We start from the raw sequence: 20,827 nt of genomic DNA, 5'->3' as shown, positions 1-20,827 counted from the left end.
TTTTGATTTGGTCATTGATCCATTGATTATTTAGGAGCGTGTTGTTAAGCCTCCATGTGTTTGTGAGCCTCTTTGCTTTCTTTGTACAGTTTATTTCTAGTTTTATGCCTTTGTGGTCTGAAAAGTTGGTTGGTAGGATTTCAATCTTTTGGAATTTTCTGAGGCTCTTTTTGTGGCCTAGTATGTGGTCTATTCTGGAGAATGTTCCATGTGCACTTGAGAAGAATGTATATCCCGCTGCTTTTGGATGTAGAGTTCTATAGATGTCTATTAGGTCCATCTGCTCTACTGTGTTGTTCAGTGCTTCCGTGTCCTTACTTATTTTCTGCCCAGTGGATCTATCCTTTGGGGTGAGTGGTGTGTTGAAGTCTCCTAGAATGAATGCATTGCAGTCTATATCCCCCTTTAGTTCTGTTAGTATTTGTTTCACATATGCTGGTGCTCCTGTGTTGGGTGCATATATATTTAGAATGGTTATATCCTCTTGTTTGACTGAGCCCTTTATCATTATGTAGTGTCCTTCTTTATCTCTTGTTACTTTCTTTGTTTTGAAGTCTATTTTGTCTGATATTAGTACTGCAACCCCTGCTTTCTTCTCACTGTTGTTTGCTTGAAATATGTTTTTCCATCCCTTGACTTTTAGTCTGTACATGTCTTTGGGTTTGAGGTGAGTTTCTTGTAAGCAGCATATAGATGGGTCTTGCTTTTTTATCCATTCTGTTACTCTGTGTCTTTTGATTGGTGCCTTCAACCCATTAACATTTAGGGTGACTATTGAAAGATATGTACTTATTGCCATTGCAGGCTTTAAATTCGTGGTTACCAAAGGTTCAAGGTTAGCCTCTTTAGTATCTTACTGCCTAACTTAGCTCGCTTATTGAGCTGTTATATACACTGTCTGGAGATTCTTTTCTTCTCTCCCTTCTTGTTCCTCCTCCTCGATTCTTCATATGTTGGGTGTTTTGTGCTGTGCTCTTTCTAGGAGTGCCCCCATCTAGAGCAGTCCCTGTAAGATGTTCTGTAGAGGTGGTTTGTGGAAAGCAAATTCCCTCAGCTTTTGTTTGTCTGGGAATTGTTTAATCCCACCGTCATATTTGAATGATAGTCGTGCTGGATACAGTATCCTTGGTTCAAGGCCCTTCTGTTTCATTGTATTAAATATATCATGCCATTCTCTTCTGGCCTGTAGGGTTTCTGTTGAGAAATCTGACGTTAGCCTGATGGGTTTCCCTTTATAGGTGACCTTTTTCTCTCTAGCTGCCTTTAACACTCTTTCCTTGTCCTTGATCTTTGCCATTTTAATTATTATGTGTCTTGGTGTTGCCCTTCTTGGATCCTTTCTGTTGGGGGTTCTGTGTATTTCCGTGGTCTGTTTGATTACTTCCTCCCCCAGTGTGGGGAAGTTTTCAGCAATTATTTCTTCTAAGATACTTTCCATCTCTTTGCCTCTCTCTTCTTCTTCTGGGACCCCTATAATACGGATATTGCTCCTTTTAGATTGGTCACACAGTTCTCTTAATACTGTTTCATTCCTGGAGATCCTTTTGTCTCTCTCTATGTCAGCTTCCATGCGTTCCTGTTCTCTGATTTCAATTCCATCAATGGCCTCTTGCATTCTATCCATTCTGCTTATAAACCCTTCCAGAGTTTGTTTCATTTCTGCGATCTCCTTTCTGGCATCTGTGATCTCTTTCCGGACTTCATCCCATTTTTCTTGCGTATTTCTCTGCATCTCTGTCAGCATGTTTATGATTCTTATTTTGAATTCTTTGTCAGGAAGACTGGTTAGGTCTGTCTCCTTCTCTGGTGTTGTCTCTGTGATCTTTGTCTGCCTGTAGCTTTGCCTTTTCATGGTGATAGGAATAGTCTGCAGAACTGGGACGAGTGACGGCTGGAAGGACTTCCTTTCTTGTTGGTTTGTGGCCCTCCTCTCCTGGGAGAACAGCGGCCTCTAGTGGCTTGTGCTGCGCAGCTGCGCACAGACAGGGTTTCTGCTTCCTGCCCGGCTGCTATGGAGTTAATCTCCGCTGTTGCTGTGGGCGTGGCCTGGCTCGGGCAGCTACTCCAAAATGGTGGAGTCGCGTTGGAGCAGGAGCTGCTGGGAGGCTATTTATCTCCGTAAGGGGCCTCCCTGCTCCCTGCAGCCCAGGGGTTAGGGTGCCCAGAGATCCCGGATTCCCTACCTCTGGATTAAGTGGCCCGCCCTGCCCCTTTAAGACTTCCAAAAAGCACCCGCCAAAACAAAACGACCACAAAAAAAAACAAGAAATAAAATTTTTTTAATTAAAAAAAAAAAAAATTTTTAATTAAAAAAAAAAAAAGGTGGTCGTTCGTTTTTCTTTATTCTCCGGTGCCAGCCTCAGGCCTCTGCTCACCGGTCTTTCTGCCCTGTTTCCCTAATACTGGGGTCCCTGTCCCTTTAAGACTTCCAAAATGTGCTCGCCAAAACAAAGCAGCAAAAAAGCAAAAAAAAAAAAAAAATGGTCGCGCGCTTTTCTTATGTCCTCTGTCGCCCAGCCTCCAGTGCCTGCTCACTGTTCTTGCTGCCCTGTTTTCCCAGTATCGAGGGCCCTGCACTCTGGCCCGGATGGCTGGGGCTGCGTGTTCGGCAGCCCTGGGCTCCGTCTCCCTCCCGCTCTGCCTACTCTTCTCCCGCCGGGAGCTGGGGGGAGGGGCGCTCGGCTCCCGCGGGGCCGGGGCTTGTATCTTACCCCCTTCGCGAGGCGCTGGGTTCTCTCAGGTGTGGATGTGGTCTGGATATTGTCCTGTGTCCTCTGGTCTTTATTCTAGGAAGGGTTGTCTTTGTTATATTTTCATAGATATATGTTGTTTTGGGAGGAGATTTCCGCTGCTCTACTCACGCCTCCATCTTCCGCCCCCTCCCATCTGCTTAATTCCTAGATTTTTATATCTGTGTTAGAAACTGGTCTGTAGTTTTGTCTTGATAATAGTAATTTTTGACCTTTCTTTTTAAATCTTGATCATTCTATGTGTTTATGAATTATCTTAATCTTTCCAAAGAACCTGCTTTTGGTTTTATTGATTTTCTTTGTTTTTCTGCTTTCAGTTTCATTGATTTCTATTCAGATCCATATTGTTTCCTTCCTTTCCTTTTACTTTAGCTTATTTTCCTTTTTCTGCTTTCTTAAGGTAGAAGTTTAGGTAGTTTTTCTTGTTCAATATAAACAGTATTTTACATTTCTCAAGACTTTCTTTAGCTCGGTCCCACAAATTTTGATGCTGTGTTTTCCTTGTCATTAAATCAAAATATTTTCTAAATTCCCTTGTGGCTTCATCTTTGACCTGTAGGTTATTTAGAAGTGTTTTCATGTCAAATCCAAAAAAATCGTAGGAGATTATTACTGCCTATGTTTTCTTCAGGGATTTTTATTTTTTCAGGTGTTGGATTCAAGCCTTTAATCCACTTTGATTAAATTTCATGTATGGTGTAAAATAGTGTCCAGTTCATTGACTGTGTGTTTTCCCAACACGTTTATTGAAGAGACTGTTCTTTCCCTGTTGCAAATTAACTAACTTTGTGTGTGTGGGTTTGTTTCTGGGCTGCTTTTTTGTTCCATTGTTCTATGTGTCTGTTTTTTATGCCAATACCATACTGTTTAGCTTTGCAATATAAGATTGGAATAAGGGAGTGTGATGCCTCCAGCTTCTTTTTTTTTCAAGATTGGTCTGGCTATAGGGGTCTTCTGTGGTTCCATACAAATTTTAGGGTTGTTCTATTTCTGTGTAAAATGCCATTAGAATTTTTATAAGAGACTTCATTCAATCTGTAAATTGTTTTGGGTAGTATGGGCATTTTAATAATATGATAGAAATACCTACAGAACATCCCATCCAAAAGCAACAGAATACATGTTCTTTTCAAATGGCCATGAAACATATGCCACTATAGATCATATGTTAGGCCACAAAACAAGTCTTAACATTTTAAGAAGATTGAAATCATACTAAACATCTTTCCAAACCGAAAATATTTGAAATCAGAAATCAATCGCAGGAAGAAAACTGGGAAATTCACTAACTTTTAGAGAATAAACAACATGTTACTGAATAACAGTGGGTCAAAGATGTGATCAAAACAGAAGTAAACGAATACCTTGAGACAAATGAAAATGAAAATACAATGTACCAAAACTTGATGCAGGAAAATAAATTCTAACAGGGAAGGTCACAGCAATAAGTGCTTACATCAAGAAATGAGAAAAATACTAACTTTGTATCTAAGGAAATAGAAAAAGATGAACAAACAAAGCCCCAAATTGGCTGAAGGATGGAATAACAAAGATCAGAATGGAAATAAACAAAATAAACTAAAAAGACAGTAGAAAAGATCAATGAAACTAAGAGCTGGTTATTTGAAAAGATAAGCAAAATGGACAAATCTTCAGTAAGATTCACCGAGAAAAAAGCAGAGGACTTACATTTACATAAATAAAACCAGAAATGAAAGAAGAAGAGAACTTAAACTCATAACAAAAATACAGAGGATCATAAAAGACTGTTATAAACAACTGTATGCCAACATATTTGACAATCTAGAAGACATGGACAAAGTCCTATAAACATAACAACCAACCAACAGAATCATGAAGAAATAAAAAAATCTAAAAGTGTTACTAGTAAGGAGACTGAATTGATAATCATAAACCTTCCATAAAACAAAAGTTCAATACCAGAGAGCTTCACTGTTGAACTCTGTCGAACATCAATGAATGAATACCAGTTCTACTAAAATTCTTCCAAAATATAGGAGGGAACACTTCCAAACTTACTTTATGAGTCCAGCATTACTGCAGTACCAAAATCAGACAAGGATGCCACAAGAAAAATTACATAACATTGCCCTGATGACCATACATGCAAAAATTCTCTAAAAATATTGGAAAACTAAATTCAGCCATACATTAAAAAGATCATACACCATGATCAGTCAGGATTCATTCCAGGAATGCAAGGAGAATTCAACATACAAATCAGTGTGATGCACCACAGTATCAAAATGAAGGATAAATTTCATATGAATATCTCAATTACTACAGAAAAAGCATTTGACAAAATTCAACATCTATTTATGATAAAAATAATCTCAACAATATGAGTATAGGGGGAACATACCTTAGCATAGTAAATGCTGGATGTAACAAGCCCATAGCTAACATCATATTCAACAGTGAAAAGCCAAAAGTTTTTTCCTTTGTGATCAGGAACAAGACAAGGATACCCATTCTTATTACCACTTGTATTCAACATAGTATTGGAAGTCCTAGCCAGAGTAATTAGGCAGATACAGGACAATCAATCTGGAAAGGAAGAAAATTCTTACTATGTGGGATGACATTTTTAAAAAACCTTAAAGAAGTAGGTAAATCTCAAGTACTATTATTTTGCAGTGTAAGCTGTTGTCTAGAAATGCTTTATAATTAATCTGAAGTGATGTAAGAAACCTTTGAGATTGAAATCTTGGTGTTTTGATTTTTAGGCTTTTCAACTATACATTTAGCTATACTCCCTTATTTCATCAAATAAATCTTAGGTAATTAGTAAAAATTAATACTGTATTTTCTTTTCTAATTTTAGTGTTAAATGTTTACAAAAGACAGTGAAAGATTCTTATCATATAGTGTGTAGATCATGTGCTTGTGAACTTGAAGTTTGTGCAAAATGTGGAAAAAAAGAAGACATTGTAATTCCGTGAGTATTTCTTTCTGTGTTTGGGTTTTATTCTTTTAGTAACTGATACATGAATTTTCCTTTAAGGAAACATTCAGTAGTTCTGAGACTCTTAAGTTACAGTATATCACACTAATAGAAAAAAAGTAAATTATTTGTTAAAATTTTCTGTTACAATAGAAGTGAAATTGTATCTTTAGGAAATTAAAATACCCATGAAGTTCGTATCCATTACTCATTATGAAAGAATTACTCATTATGTAACTACTTTTCTTTAATGGACATTGTGTATTAATTCCTTTGAGCCTATTTTGTTGACAACAGTGGTATAGTTGGTTGCAACATGAGTTGTTTTTCTCTATACTTATTTCCTTTGGTTCTTGTTAATCAAGAATTGTAGTGTGAAGATCTTTTTAATCTGTACAAAGTAAATAATGAAAGCCTGAGAAATAAACTGAAGTTTTTTTCATTTTTAGATTTAATAATGAGTCAGAAAAGACAGAAAATACTGAAAATAATCTATATTCTAACCAAGAAAGAAGTTGCAGAAGGAATGAAGAAGAAAGTGAGGATGACTTAGACTTTGATATTGATTTAGATGATGCAGAAGATGACAATCAAATGGATTAATATGTTTATATTAAAAGTCCATTGAAAACATGAAATTCTGCACAACTTTTGACTTTGAGGTTTATGTATATAAAACCCTGTAAACTCCTAATGAGGAAATAGGAAAAATATGTAGAAAATAGGAAAAATTTATAAATGGACTATGTAGAAGATGTATGTTATTTAAATGATTATAAAATAAGTGGTAGGTATTAGTTTTGAATTTTATATGTAAAGATTTATGCATGTGATTTTGTATCTCTCCTTTATTTCATTATGAAATTTGTGAGGTCCATAATGTTGTAAGAGCTTTAATCTGTTCATTTTACATTGTTTTGCTTTATTCCATTGTATTTACATACCACAATTTTCTTCTCATGTTGTGGGACATTTGAGTTATCTCAAGTTTTTTTCTATTATAAACCATACTCTTGAGAGAATTGTGTGTTTCTTAGTACAAATGTCAGCTTATTGGTATACATTGGTGTTACATATATATTAACCTGTATGTCCTTAGTTACTAATAAGCTTTAGTTCCTTTTAACATTTATTGATTGCTTGGATTTTGAATAGAAAATGATACTTAAGAATTATTTTGTTGAAGTGTAATAGTCTTATTTAAGAAGTGCAAGGAAGGGGCTGCAAAAAGATGGTGGAGTAGGAAGGCAACGCAGAAACCTTCTCCCACATACACACCAAGGAAGCAACTACAACAAATACAACTAACCTTGAAAATGACCTGAAGACTGCAGAACAGACCATCTATATCTAGTGAAGAAGGTCACAGAGAAGAGTAAAGTGGCAAAGCTGCAATCAATCAGGAGTCAAGCCCTTCCCCATCCCACCCTACTGGCAGGAAGAAGAGGAACAGAGTGGGGAGGGGTAAGCATACAGGAACTCTGCGCACCTCACCCTGGAGATCTGCTCTGGAAACATGAGTCCACATTCTTTGGGCTTTGGTGATTAACGGAGCTGGACACCAGAGATTGTCAGAGTATTCTGGGAGGTTGAGACTCCTGTTGCTCATAGAAGACAGGCAGCCTCCATCAGTCCCGTTTAGACCCAACACAGAGGCAGCAGTTAGAATGATTTACCAGCAGCTGGAAGGATGCCTGAGAAGAAGGGGTTGGACAGAGCTCTCTCCGCAGAAGAAAAGGCAAGTGGGCACTTCTCAAGTCCTCCTTCAGCACAACTGGCCAGACACGTGTGGAAGACAGCTCTGAATGCTCCATCCTGCTCACTAGTACCGCAGCCCCAAGGCACTTCCCTGCATACTCCCTGCCCAGCCCAGCAATGGTCAGCCTTTGCTGCCTGGCAGGTGGAGGGAGACACTGCTGCCTAGCAGAGAGAGGCTTTTGCAACTTTCCCAGCCCTCAGCCTACCTGGGGAGGTGCCTGTGGGAGTTGGCTCCAAACACTTCTTCCTCCTTGCTGGGCCCAGCTCCATTCCTGTTCCCTGTGTACTGCTGTGCCCACCTCTCCCTCAACCCAATGGCAGTGCTGAGGGTGGCCCACTCCCACAGTGATCCCAGCAGAAGCCCAGCTGCACAGCTCACAAAGGTCCTTGGATGGCAGATATCAGCCACTCTGGCAGAGAGGCAGAAAGGCGGCCCCACCCAGCACAGCCCACCAACAGCAACTGAGGCTCCACCACAAAGTAGAACCAGGCACTCATGAGCAGAGAGTCTTGATATTCTTGATACCAAAGGATGCCTTAGTCATAAAGCCATTACTTTCTAGACCAGGAGATATAGCAGATATAAAACAAAGGAGGAAACAAAAACCCAGACAAAATTAGGATGCAGAAGATTGCTCCAAAGAAAAGAGCAGGATAAGACACCAGAAAGAAGGCTACATGAAACAGAGATCACCAACCTTCTTGATAAAAATTTCAAAGTAATAGTAATAAGTATGCTCACTGACCTACAGTACATAACTGATGATCTCAGGGAGAATGTCAGCAAAAAGAAGATTTGAAAAAGAGCCACTCAGAGCTAAACAATACAGTAACTGAAATGAAAAAATGTAACAGAGGGAATGAATAATAGATTGCTGCAAGTAGAGACAATCAATGAGATGGAAGTTAGAGAATAGGAAGACAATGAAACTAGGGAAAAAGAGGAAAAATCTCTAGAAATGAGACAATGCTGAGAGGTGTGTGACAACTCCAAATGAAACAATATTCACTTAATAGGGGAACCAGAAGGAGACAAGAGAGACAAAAGGGTAGAAAGTCTCTTTGAGAAATAATTCCTGAAAACTTCCCCAATCTGGGGAAAGAAATAGATACCCAGGTCCCAGAAGTTATGAGAGCCCCTAACAAAAGGAACCCCAGGAAGACAACACCAAGACATAGTAATTAAAATGACAAAGGTTTAGGATAAAGAGAAGGTATTGTAAGCAGCTAGAGACTGGCAGAAAATTACCTATAAGGGAAGCCCCATCATGTTATTAGCATATTTTTCAGCAGAAACTTTACAGGTCAGAAGGGAGTGGCATGAAATATTTCATGTATTGAATCAGAAGGAACTTCAATCAAGAGTCCTCTACCTAGCCAAATTATCATTCAGAATTGAAAGTGATTAAAAGTTTCCTAGATAAACAAAGGTTAAAATAATTCACCACCACTCAACTGGCCTTACAGAATATGTTAAAGGGACTTCTATAGATAGAAATGTTCTTATTTAAGCCTCAGTATTTTCACCAGTGAAAATAAACCCACAGAAAAGATAGTAGACTAATTACTTACTAAGCAAGTATGAAGTTGAAAAGAAAGGTAGTTAAATCAACTAAACACAAAATCAGTCAAGGTATACACAAAAAATGCAGATTATGACATCTAATATATAAAGTGTGGATGAGGAAGAATAAGTTTTTTAGACTGTTTGAAATAGAGAAACCATCAACATAGTATATATATTGTTACATAGTTAGGACACTGTCTGTGAGCCTTATGGTAATCACAAGCCTAAAGCATATAATTGATACACAAAAAATTTAAAGAAAAAATCTAATCACAACACTAAAGAAAGCCATCAAATAAAAGAAGAGTATAAGAGGAGGAGAGCATCAGAGAGGAACTACAAAAACAAACAGAAAACAACCAAATGGCAATTACATATTTATCAATAACTACATTAAATGTAAATGCATCCATCTGTATGCTGCCTACAGGAGACTTATTTCAGACCTAAAGGCATACATAGACTGAAATTGAAAGGATGGAAAAAGATATTTCATGCAAATAATAGGGAGAAAAGAGCAGGCGTAGGAGTGCTTGTATGAGACAAAATAGATTTCAAAACAGAGTAACAAGTGACAAGGACGTTGCATAATGATAAAGGGATCAGTCCAACAGGAGGATATAACAATAATAAATATCTATATACCCAATGTAAGAGCATCTAAATATATAAAATAAATACTAATAAAACTGAAGGGAGAAATAGACTGCAACTCATTCATTTTATGAGACATTAACACACCACTTAAATCATTGGACAGATCAAAAACCAGAAAATAAATAAGGAAACAGAGGCATTGAACAACATACTAGATCAGATGGACTTAATGGATATTCAAAGAACATTTCACCCAAAAAACACTAGGATACTTATTTTTCTCAGGTGCCCCTGGAACATTCTCCATAATAAATCACATATGAGGTCACAGAAAGAGCCTCAGCAAATTAAAAAAGGTTGAAATTGCATCAAACATCTTTTCAGATCACAGTGGTATGAAACTAGAAATAAATTACATGAGGAAAACAAACAAAAATAACAAACACATGGACACTAAACAACATGCTTCTCAATAATCAATAGATCAAAGTGCAAATTAAGCAATATGTGGAGACGAATGAAAACAAAAATGAAACAGTCCGACATTTTTGGGATTTCACAAAAGCAGTTCTAAGAGGGAAGTACATAGCAGTTAAGGCCTCCCTCAAGAAACAAGTACAATCTCAGTGTAAAGGCACAACTAAAGAAATTTAAAAAGAAGAACAAAAGAAACTCAGTTAGTAGAAGGAGGGACATAATAAAGATCAGAGCAGAAATAAATAAGAAAATAAAACAATACAAAAAAAGCAGTGAAACCAAGAGCTGATTCTTTGAGAAGATAAACAAAATAGACAAACCCCTAGCCAGATATTTATCAAAAAATGACAGGACACAAAGTCAGAAATGAAAAAGAAGTTACAATTGACACCACAGAAGTGAAAAGAATTGCTAGAGAATTCTATAAGAAATTATATGTCAATAAATTGGTCAACCTAGAAGAAATGAATAAATTCCTAGAAAAGTACAACACTCCTAGAATGTCCCAGGAAGAAGCAGAAAATCTGAGCATACCAATTACCAAAAACAAAATTGAATTGGTAATCAGAAAATTCACAACAAACAAAATTCCAGGAACAGTTGGATTTACACCTGAATTCTAACAAACATTTAAAGAAGAGCTAATACCCATCCTTCTCAAAGTATTCCAAAAAGTAAAAGAGGAGGGAACACTTCCAAACTCATTCTGTGAGGCCAGCATCACTCAAATACCAAAACCAGACAGACACCACAAAAAAAGAAAATTATAGACCAATATCCCTGATGAACATAGATACAAAAATCCTCAACAAAATATTAGCAAACGGAATTCAAAAATACACTGAATGGATCATCCATCACAAGAGAGTGGAATCTATTATAGGGATGCAAGGATGGTAGAATATTTGTAAATCAATCAATGTGATAGGCCATATTAATAAAAAGAAGGATAAAAACTACATGGTCATCTCAATAGATACAAAAAAGCTTTTGAGAGAATTCAACATCCATTCATGATAAAAACAAAAAAGAGGGGTACAGAGGGAACATACCTCAACATAATAAAGGCCATATAGGATAAAACCACAGCTAGCATCACACTCAGTGGTGAAAAGCTAAAAGCTTTTTTTCTATGATCAGGAACAAGACAAGGATGTCTACTCTAACCATATTTATTCAACAAAGTAACTGAAATTGGTCATGGTGATGGTCATACAACATGGAGAATATAATCAAGGATTCTATAAAATCTTCCTACATTGACAGATAATAATTGTACTAGTAGGGATGAGGATTTAATAATATGGATAACTGTTGACCACAGTGTTGTATACTTAAAACTAATATAAGACTGTATATCAATGATACTTGAATAAAAAAATGTTAAAAACCCTAAATATAGAAATAACATTCTACCCAGTAATTCCACTTCTAGGAATTTATGCAGAGAAAACAAAATCCCTGATTCAAAAGGATAATATACACCCCTATGTTTATTGCTGCACTATTTATAGCAGCCAAGATAGGGAAGCAACCAAAGTTTCCATCAATAAATGAATGGATGAAGAAGATGTGTTACATATTTACAATGGAATATTATTCAGACATAAAAAATTAAAAAATCCTGCCATTTGCAACATCATTGGACCTAGAGGGTGCTATGCTAAGTGAAATAAGCCAGGGAGAGAAAGATGTATACCTTATAATGTCACTTATTTGTAGAATCTAAAAACAAAACAAAACAAAATGAACAAAAGAGCTGTAGAGACTTCGAAAAGGAAGTGACTGGTGGTTACCATGAGGGAGGGGGTGAGGAGGGAAAGGGTGGTAAAGGGGCACAAAAACTTTCAATCATGTAATTTGGTTCAGGGATGAAGTGCTGCATGGAGAATATAGCCAATGTTTCTGTAACATCTTCCTGTGTTAGCAGACAGTAAGTGCACTAATGGGGGTGAGGATTTAATAACATGGGCAACTGTTGAATCACTGTGTTGTATACTTAAAACCAATATAAGATTGTATATCAACTATAATTCAGTAGAAAAAAAAAGCACATACTGAAACATTTAGGGGTATAATGTCAATTTACTTTAAAATATTTCAGCATAAAAAAGTAAAGACATAACATTTCACTGGCATCAAAAATATGGCATTCAGTGGGAATGTAAATTAGTTCAACCATTGTAGAAAGCAATATGGAGGTTCCTCAAAAAACTAAAAATAGAAATACCATTTGACCCAGTAATCCCACTCCTAGAAATTTACCCTTAGAAAGCAAGATCCCTGATTCAAAAAGACATATGCACCCCTATGTTTATCGCAGCACTTTACAATAGCCAAGATACGGAAGCAACCTAAGTGTCCATCAAAAGATGAATAGATAAAGAAGAGGTGGTCCATATACACAGTGGAATATTGTGCAGCCATAAAGAGAATAGAAATCCTACCATTTGGAACAACATGGATGGAGCTAGACGGTATTATGCTCAGTGAAATAAAATGTGGTGGAGAAAGACAAGTACCAAATGATTTCACTCATTTATGAGTATAAAAACAAAGCCAAACTAAAGGAACAAAATAGCAGCAGACTCACAGACTCCAAGAAGGGGCTAGTGGTTACCAAAGGGAAGGAATTGGGGATGGTCGGTTGGGAGGGAGGGAGAAGGGTATCAAGGGGCACTATAATTCACAATTACCATATAGGTAGGTCACGGGGAAGGCAGAACAACAAGGAGAGGACAAGTAATGACTATAGCATCTTACTAAGCTGATAGACAGTGACTGCAATGGGGTGGTTGGCGGGGAGTGGGGAGGACTTGATAATATGAGTGAATGTTGAAACCAAAATGTTCATGTGAAACCTCCATAAGATTGTATATCAATGATACTTCAATAAAAACATATGGTACTCATGAATACATTTTTTAAATACATAAGAATTGTTGACAAAAATATAAAATCTCACCAAGACATTTAAGAAAATGGGGATGTGAAGGGAAAAACATTCAAATAAATGGAGAGAGAGACCATTTTCATGATGTGAAAGTCTCAGTATTCTAAGCTCACATGTATATTCCATAAATTTATGTGGCTTATTTTATTGCATATGAATTTGTTTTCTGGACTATGTACATTTTGTGGTTAAAACAGCAGCTAAGTTATTAGACCTAGCATAAGTTGTTTCCCATCTCAATGAGTTTTAATTCCTCAGGTTTCTTTATAGGAGAAAAATTTAACAAAGAGCATCACCTAGTGACATATACTAATATCTGCATTTCATTCTTCAGTGCTAAGGAAGGTTTTGGTTTGTTTTTTCAACTGACTTAAATCTAATTTCTACATTTATTTCATTTGTATTTCTTTAGAAACTGTCCTTTCTAATCTAAAAATTCTTATATTTTTGGAAATCAGCATGGATCTCAGTACATACTGGCTCTGTCACTTCCTACCTGTATGTTTTGGTGCAAACTAGTTAGTCTTTCTGTGTCTTGATTTCCATGTAGTTGATTGAAGGATTAAATGCATTAATATTTAAAGTACTTAGAACCTATAAGTGCACTATTACAGTTGATACTATTATTGCTTCCATGCATCTATACATACATCTATAAATCATTAAATGAGTTAGTAATTAATAATGAAGATATAATTTGGTTGTTTGCCTACATTCTGCAAAAGAAGACATGTATATGTATATAAATACTTATACATACATATATATATATATACACATATATTGCAGAATGGAATCTTGTTACTGATCCATGCTTTTTCCAGAATCTGTGCTTTTTTTTTTTTTTTTTTTACTGTAGTACAGTACCACTCTATCACACATCAAAAGCATTTCCAAAGGTGAAGAAGCTATATTACATGGAGGATATGGCATGAACAAGTTATTTGGTGACTAAAAAGGCTTGGAATAATAGTGGTAATAGCATAATAATAGCTGACATTCATTTAACAAGTAATCATTGAGCACCTCTATGTGCAAGGCTATGCTCCAGATAGCCTTGAGGTACAACAATGAACAAAACAAAGATCCCCATCCTTTCAGAGATAACCGTTCCGTTCTGTGGGTGGAGACAGACAATTAGCAGTAAACATAATGAGTAAATTCTATGTTACAAGGTGAAAAGTGCTATGGGAAAAAATAAGGCACGGTGTTGTGACTAGGAGTTTTAGGGCCTGGACAGGGGTAGAGGTGAGGGTGCACAAGTGGGTGGAATGTGGGCTGTGGTTTTTGAAGTGTCTAGAGAGACTTATTTGGGAAGAATGTTCCGGGCAGAAGGAACAACCATTGCAAAGCCTCTAAAGCAAGATAATGCCCTTTGTGTTCCAAGAACAGCTGGAATGGGAGTGATTAGGTTAGAGAGTTCTAACAAATACATCGGGGAGGTAATGGAAGGTCAGATAATGCAAAACCTGTTTTTGAGATGTTTTTTTCTTTATCTTTGGTTTTCAGCCATTTGATTATGATCTCTAAAGTGTGAATTTCTTATTTATGCTACATAGTTTTCTGAGTTCCTCAAATCTGTTGGGCAGTGTCCTTAAAAAGACTTGGAAAGTTGTTGACAATTATTTCTTCAAATCCTGCTTTTTCCACTTTCTCCTCTCCGCCTAGCATTCAATTAAACAGTGTTAGGCCTTTTTGACTGTATCCCTTGTCTTTCTTATGTTTTGCTTTCTTTCTTCAATTCTTTCTTTTTTTTCATTTCTTTGCTTCAGTTTGTATCTTTTCTATTGGCTTTTCATTGCATTCATTAATTCTGTCTTATAGATAAATAGGATTAAGTTGTTCAGTCTACTTTTAAACCCATCTCTTCGTAATTTTAGAAACTAAATTTTGCAGTTCTAAAATGTCCATTTGGTTCTTTCTTATAGATTATAACTCAGTTGATATTTTCCATGTTTTCTACCTTGTGCATCTTTTTCTTTATTTTCTTTGACATTAATAATCATAGTTATTTTGAAGTCCTTGTTCATTTTTTTGCTTTTGTTCATCATACTGTCTCTAAAAGCCACTTTCCCTTGCTTTGCACATGTAATAATTTTTATTGTATGCTAGACATTGTAGATAATCTATTATAAAGGCTCCCTCTAAAAAAGAAATTACTGCAAATCACCTTGATCCTGTCAAAACTTGGGTTTAGGCTTTATTGGGGTGGTCTATTTTAGTTTCCCACTTATTTCTAGGATTCCTTATTCCAGTCTCTTAAGCGTTGTCTGTATTCCTACACATGTATTTTCTGGAGTCTTTACTTAATAAGGGTGTTCACCAAGATTTTTTCCCCTGGGTAAGTCCAAACTCAAGCACCATATAACCTCTGAAGTGTCTGCCTAGCTGTTAGCCCCTGGGCAGCTGTTCTCTGCTAGACTCCTGGAGTTGTGCCCTGTATGTATGCAGCTTAGGAGCTAAAGAGTGAGCAGACCAGTAGAAGGAGAACCAAGAAAGGGTGGCCCAGAAGGGAAGGGGCACGTGGCCTGAGTGTCCCCTGTCACTACTGTCCCTGGCACTGCTCTAAACTAACTGTTTTACATGATAAACTCATTGACTGTTCCTATGGCCCTGTGCAGAGGTAACTGTCATCATTCACATATACAGATGAGAAGCTAAAGCTCAGTGATTCAGCATCCACCCCAAAAATGTTAGGTCTAGGTTTTGAACCTACACAGTCATATGATCCCAGATACGGTTCTGCATATTAGAGTTTGTACTATAAGAACTGTACATGAGTTGCTGACTGGATAGCTCCAACATTTTCCATACTACTATAATAGTATATTCCAGGGCTCTGCTGACTGTCCCTCTGCCATGCTTTCATATTATATTATTTCAGACAATTAAGAATTTTTCTCTGCAGAACTGTTGGGTCCCAGTCATAATTAGTGAGTGCTTAGGTTTTTAGCCACTGCTGAGGCACCTGAATCCAAGTCACTTCTTTTTATAATCCTCGCCATGACTACTGATTTCCACATATGAATCAAAATACCTGTAATTCTTCTAGTTAGGTGATGTCACTTTATTATGAGACTTAATTTCATAATAGAAGGAATATAGGTGTTTGCAAGCAATTCTTGGTATATCTAGTAGCTGTATTGGGATGGTAAGTTGTAGTGATTAACTCCTAATACAGTCGTAATTGTTAGGAGAAAAAGTTGTTATATGAACTTGGTGCTTACATAGGTAATTTTTATGATGTAAAAGAAGCAGCAATGTTCTGAATAAGAATTCTTCAGTTTTCAAATGACTAAGATTCAGAGGTAAAGTGACTTGCTAAAGTAAAAAAGATAATAAGTATTGTGGGGGGGACTTGGTGATGGGGAAGTCTAGTAAACATAATGTTCCTCATGTAATTGTAGATTAATGATACTAAAAAAAAAAAAAGGTCAGTAAACCTGTGATTCAAACCAAATTTATATGACTCAAAAGTCTATATTATTTCATCCACAATTATGCAAAATTACAAATATTCCACATTGCTAAACTTTTTTTCTTAAGTAAAATTTGAAAAACCATTAACTTGAATACACATCTATCTCTTCTGAATGTTGCTCTTTCTAGGTCTTTTCCATCCCTTGCAACATTAATCCTGTACTGAGATTGCCCTGTTCAAAAGCTGTGTTTTTTTAAAATAAAAAGATTATAGATATCCTCCATATAACTTATGGCATTGAATTTTTGTCATTCATTATGCTCAGTCTTTTAGTAGTATTAAATGTTGCAAGACCATTTTCCATAATTTTTAATGTGGCAATCTTTCTGGAGGTGGGGAAGTATGTTGGGATTAGTCACTCAACTCTATAGTAATGAGTCCCACAATTTCTTCAATAATTATACATATGGAAAAAATTAGGTATCCCCAAATCTCATAACAAGATTTTTAAAGGAATTAAAGCACCAGGCTTTCAAGAGATATTACTATATAAAATTACACATGAGGCTGCATCTTTTATTTCTTTGTAATTTTAAAAATTAAAGAATTTTGTAATCTTATAACTATGTTTCCTTTCAAAGGAAATGATTTGCATTATCATAAAATGTATAGTTGGTACTTGATACTTGATAACAGGGGTTTTGAAAATATATTGGATATAAAAATACAAATAGTACCTAAGTTTCAGAAGTTAAGTAAGTGATAAAATATTTCACTAAAATTTGGTTTAGAAGTTTCTGTAACCTCCAGAAACATTAATTTGATGTACATAAATTAAACTTTAATGTTAAATATTTAAATGTACATTATTTAAATAATATTTAAAATTAGCATTTTTTCATGTTTTAAAATGAATCGAGTATCTTTGAATTCAACACTAAGATGTAATTGACATTTTTAAAATGATGCATTGTCCATGGATGAATCTCACAGATATGATGAGCAAAATAATCCAAACACAAGAGGTTATATATGAAGTTCAAAAATAGTCAAAAGTAATTTATGGTGATAGATGTCAGAATAGTGGTTACCTTGGGGTTACTGACTAGTAAAAGGCATGAGGGAAACTTCTGGAGTGCTAGAATGGCCTGTATCTTGATTTAAGTGATGGTTATACAAGTGTATAGAAATATAAAATGCAACATTTAGGATTTGTTCATTGTATTTGTATGTAAATTTTACCTGAATTTGAAAGTTATTATAACAGTTTAAAAAAATAATAGTATACGGTTGTCAAATTCATGCCTTTAAATAAAGCAGTATAATTCTTGCTTTCAGGAAAAGTAGGAGGTAGAATGATTCCCAGGCAGAAAGATCTGTTTGAATTCTAACCGTGCCACTTAGTTGCATGCCCCTAGCCAGTTTCCTTACCATTGTGAAGTTACCTTGTGTGAACCTTACCTATTTGTAAAATGGGGACAGTGATTTCTACAGTATAACACTGCTGTATTAAATATAGTATCTGTAAAGCTCCTGGCCCCTAGTAGATGATCCATTCATAGTGTTTATATATATAACTTTATGACTTTGGGTTTAGACATTTTCTTTCAAATGATCTAAGAGGCTCTGTGGGCATGAGAAGTAGGTAAACTAGAAATTCTTGGGCAGGGAAAAAAGAAAGAAAACTTGATACAGAATTCCTATTACATTGAAAAAGAAGCAGCAAACCCCTCCAGTGACAGATAGCATTTATATAAGAAGTGGCAGACTTCTTTTTTAGTCTATTTTAGGGGCTATTTTAGTATTTGGGAGGGATAGGCACTTAATAACATTAACCCCAAATGTTTGATTACAATAGCAAGCTTTAAAAACAGTATTTCTGACTGTTTCAGCTTGACAAACTGCCCTTCATTTCTTTGTTACAACTAAGTAATACTGTATTGCTAACTGTAATAAATAACACACAGAGAGAAACTTTTTGAGAAACCTTAGTAAATCAAATTATCAAAATTTTATATTTTAAAATTATATACTGAATTAAAAATAGAAAGTGGATAGAAAAACATATTCCATTACACTGAAGTTTATTTAAATTACAAATAAAAGTATTTGTGTAATTGAGCATGACCTTATATATACCACTTCTTAAAAAAATTATTTGATCTTGTCATTATGAGTTTATTTGTGGGATCTGCTTTCTTTCATGAATTTCTTTATGGAATCTGTAAAACTATTTTTTAAAGAAATTTTATCGGTATGAAGAAAAATCATGGCATTATGGTGAACAATGACCTAAATGAACAAGATAGGAAATGAATTAATCCTGGGGAAATTGCTAGAACCAGCTGAGGTTAGGAAAGATGGTCTATGGAACAAAACTAACATCCCTTAGCAGGGGATATTACAGCATGTCCACAAAGTCAGGAAACTTAAGATAAACTGACTTTTAAACTGTTATTTACACTTTGAAATAGTGTATTCAGTATGTTTTCTGGAGAAGTACTCTAACGTAGCAGGTTCAATTGTTGTTCTGGAAAAATGCATAATTAACACACTACAGAGTGTCCAGAACATCTGGAAACACAGGAAGAATAGTGTATATACTTCACTGCAGATCATGCTGTACATACTATTTGAAAGTGCAATCGAACCATTACACACTGTTCAAAAATGAATTTCTCCCATGCTTCTTGCCTCAACATTTGTGGCTGCCAGCTGAACAAGGCAGGTGCAGTGTGAGTGGCTGCCAGCGGACAGTGACAAAAACAGGACTTACTGAAACAAACAAGTGTTTCTTACAAATAATTTGGAAACACTTTTGGAATCCATTCCTTGGCAATGGAAATAGTACATTTCAGATCCTATTAAGTGATTGATATATATGTGGGAACTTCTCGATTGGCATTCTGGAAATTCTGAACGATGCTATGCTACTGTTTGTAAAAGGGAGAGGATATCCTACAAAAATCAAAATCCCAGAGAAAGGAAGCCACGTGGGAGCGTGCTGTCTCTGCATGGTCACGATCATTTAATATAAAGTCTGCCCTGTAGAACGCTGACGACACAATAGGTTGCAACCGAAATGCGCCCTAGGGGATAGATGGGAGACAAAACAGGATTCCTCAAAGCAGCTCAGTTATATGTTCGGACAAGCATCTGATAAGTCAACCTTTCTGTATTTTTCCATTCATATGACTTCCTCTTTTCTATGCTCCACTTATCAAGTACATTTTGCCCACACATGGGATTTGCTGATAGTCTAAAAATCAATTGTGTTCTCCCCAGCTAACTGACTGCAGAGATGACTAAAAACCACCAGGGAATTTAACTTAAAGCTGGGATTTTGTTGTTGTTCAGTGCTGCATTAGAAAGCTGAAAGATTTTGAGAGAGTTTTAACTCGAGGGCCGCTGATCCCACCAGTGTCCACATGTGTTTTCAACATTGTCAGTATACTGAGTAATAATGTCTTGCATATCTAGTTACTATTTTATATGTGGTGGATGTGATAGTTAAATGCAAATTCAAATAAAATTATTACTGATTCACAATATTCCTGAAATTATATATTTCTTCAATTTATACTAAAGGCCTAATTCAAATGTGCAGGTCTGTCATTGTTTTTACTGTTAATGAGGGAGTCTTGGCTTGGGAATGATTGGGAACCATTGGTAAAATTATTAGCCTTCACTGTGCTATAAATTCTGTAAAACCTATAGAAGCCTTTTCTCCAATGTAGCAATAATTCCATCTCTATATTTGGAAATGCTTTATTGAGGTACAGTTTGCATATCATAACATTCACCCATTTTGAGTGTATAAGTTTCTGATTTGGTAAATTTACAGTGTTGCACAGTTAACATCACAACCCAGTTTTAGTACATTCCCATAACCTCAGAAAGGTCTGTCCTGCCCAGTGTTAGTCAAACCCATTCCCACCCTTTGCCCCAGGCAACTGATCTCCTTTCTGTGTCTATAAAATTGCTTTTTATGAACCTTTCCTATAAATGAAATCATAAAATATGCAGTCATTAAGTCTGGCTTCTTTCATCTAACATAAACTTTTGAGATATATCCATGTTGCAGCGTGTATCGGTAGTTCATCTTTCTCTTTTTTTCTTTTTTCTTTTTTTGCTGAAGAGTATCCCATTGTATGGATGTACTGATTTTGTTTACCCATTCAAATTTTGATTGTTTCCATTTTATGACTATTATGAACAATTCTGTTGTGAACATCTGCATATCTCCATGTGGACATAATATTTTCATTTTTCTTGGGTATGTGTACATAAGAGTGACATTGCTGGATCATATGGTAAATTTGTGTTTAATTTTTAAGAA

At 35.9% G+C, this 20,827-nt stretch overlaps 1 protein-coding gene across 7 annotated transcripts in view; it reads left to right on the top strand.

Annotated features, from left to right (window-relative positions):
- C3H9orf85 (chromosome 3 C9orf85 homolog) overlaps window positions 1-20,827 on the top strand; it is a 284,332-nt gene that overhangs the window by 96,530 nt on the left and 166,975 nt on the right. The window contains exons 3-4 of one of the 7 annotated variants that reach the window (XM_036893460.2): window positions 5,596-5,709; window positions 6,165-6,737. The exons of 4 other annotated variants lie outside the window; for them this stretch is intronic. In XM_036893460.2, coding sequence (XP_036749355.2) covers window positions 5,596-5,709; window positions 6,165-6,318 — 268 coding nt within the window. In that variant the 3' untranslated portion in view covers window positions 6,319-6,737. Of the gene's footprint in view, window positions 1-5,595; window positions 5,710-6,164; window positions 6,738-20,827 lie in introns of those variants that run through there. 2 more of the 7 variants (XR_008996506.1, XM_057498583.1) reach the window with 2 other exon arrangements.

Source organism: Manis pentadactyla, chromosome 3, assembly GCF_030020395.1.
Source record: "Manis pentadactyla isolate mManPen7 chromosome 3, mManPen7.hap1, whole genome shotgun sequence".
In the NCBI taxonomy this organism is placed as follows: domain Eukaryota; kingdom Metazoa; phylum Chordata; class Mammalia; order Pholidota; family Manidae; genus Manis; species Manis pentadactyla.
Note: the sequence above shows the minus strand (reverse complement) of the source record. Positions and strands in the feature narration are given on the sequence as shown.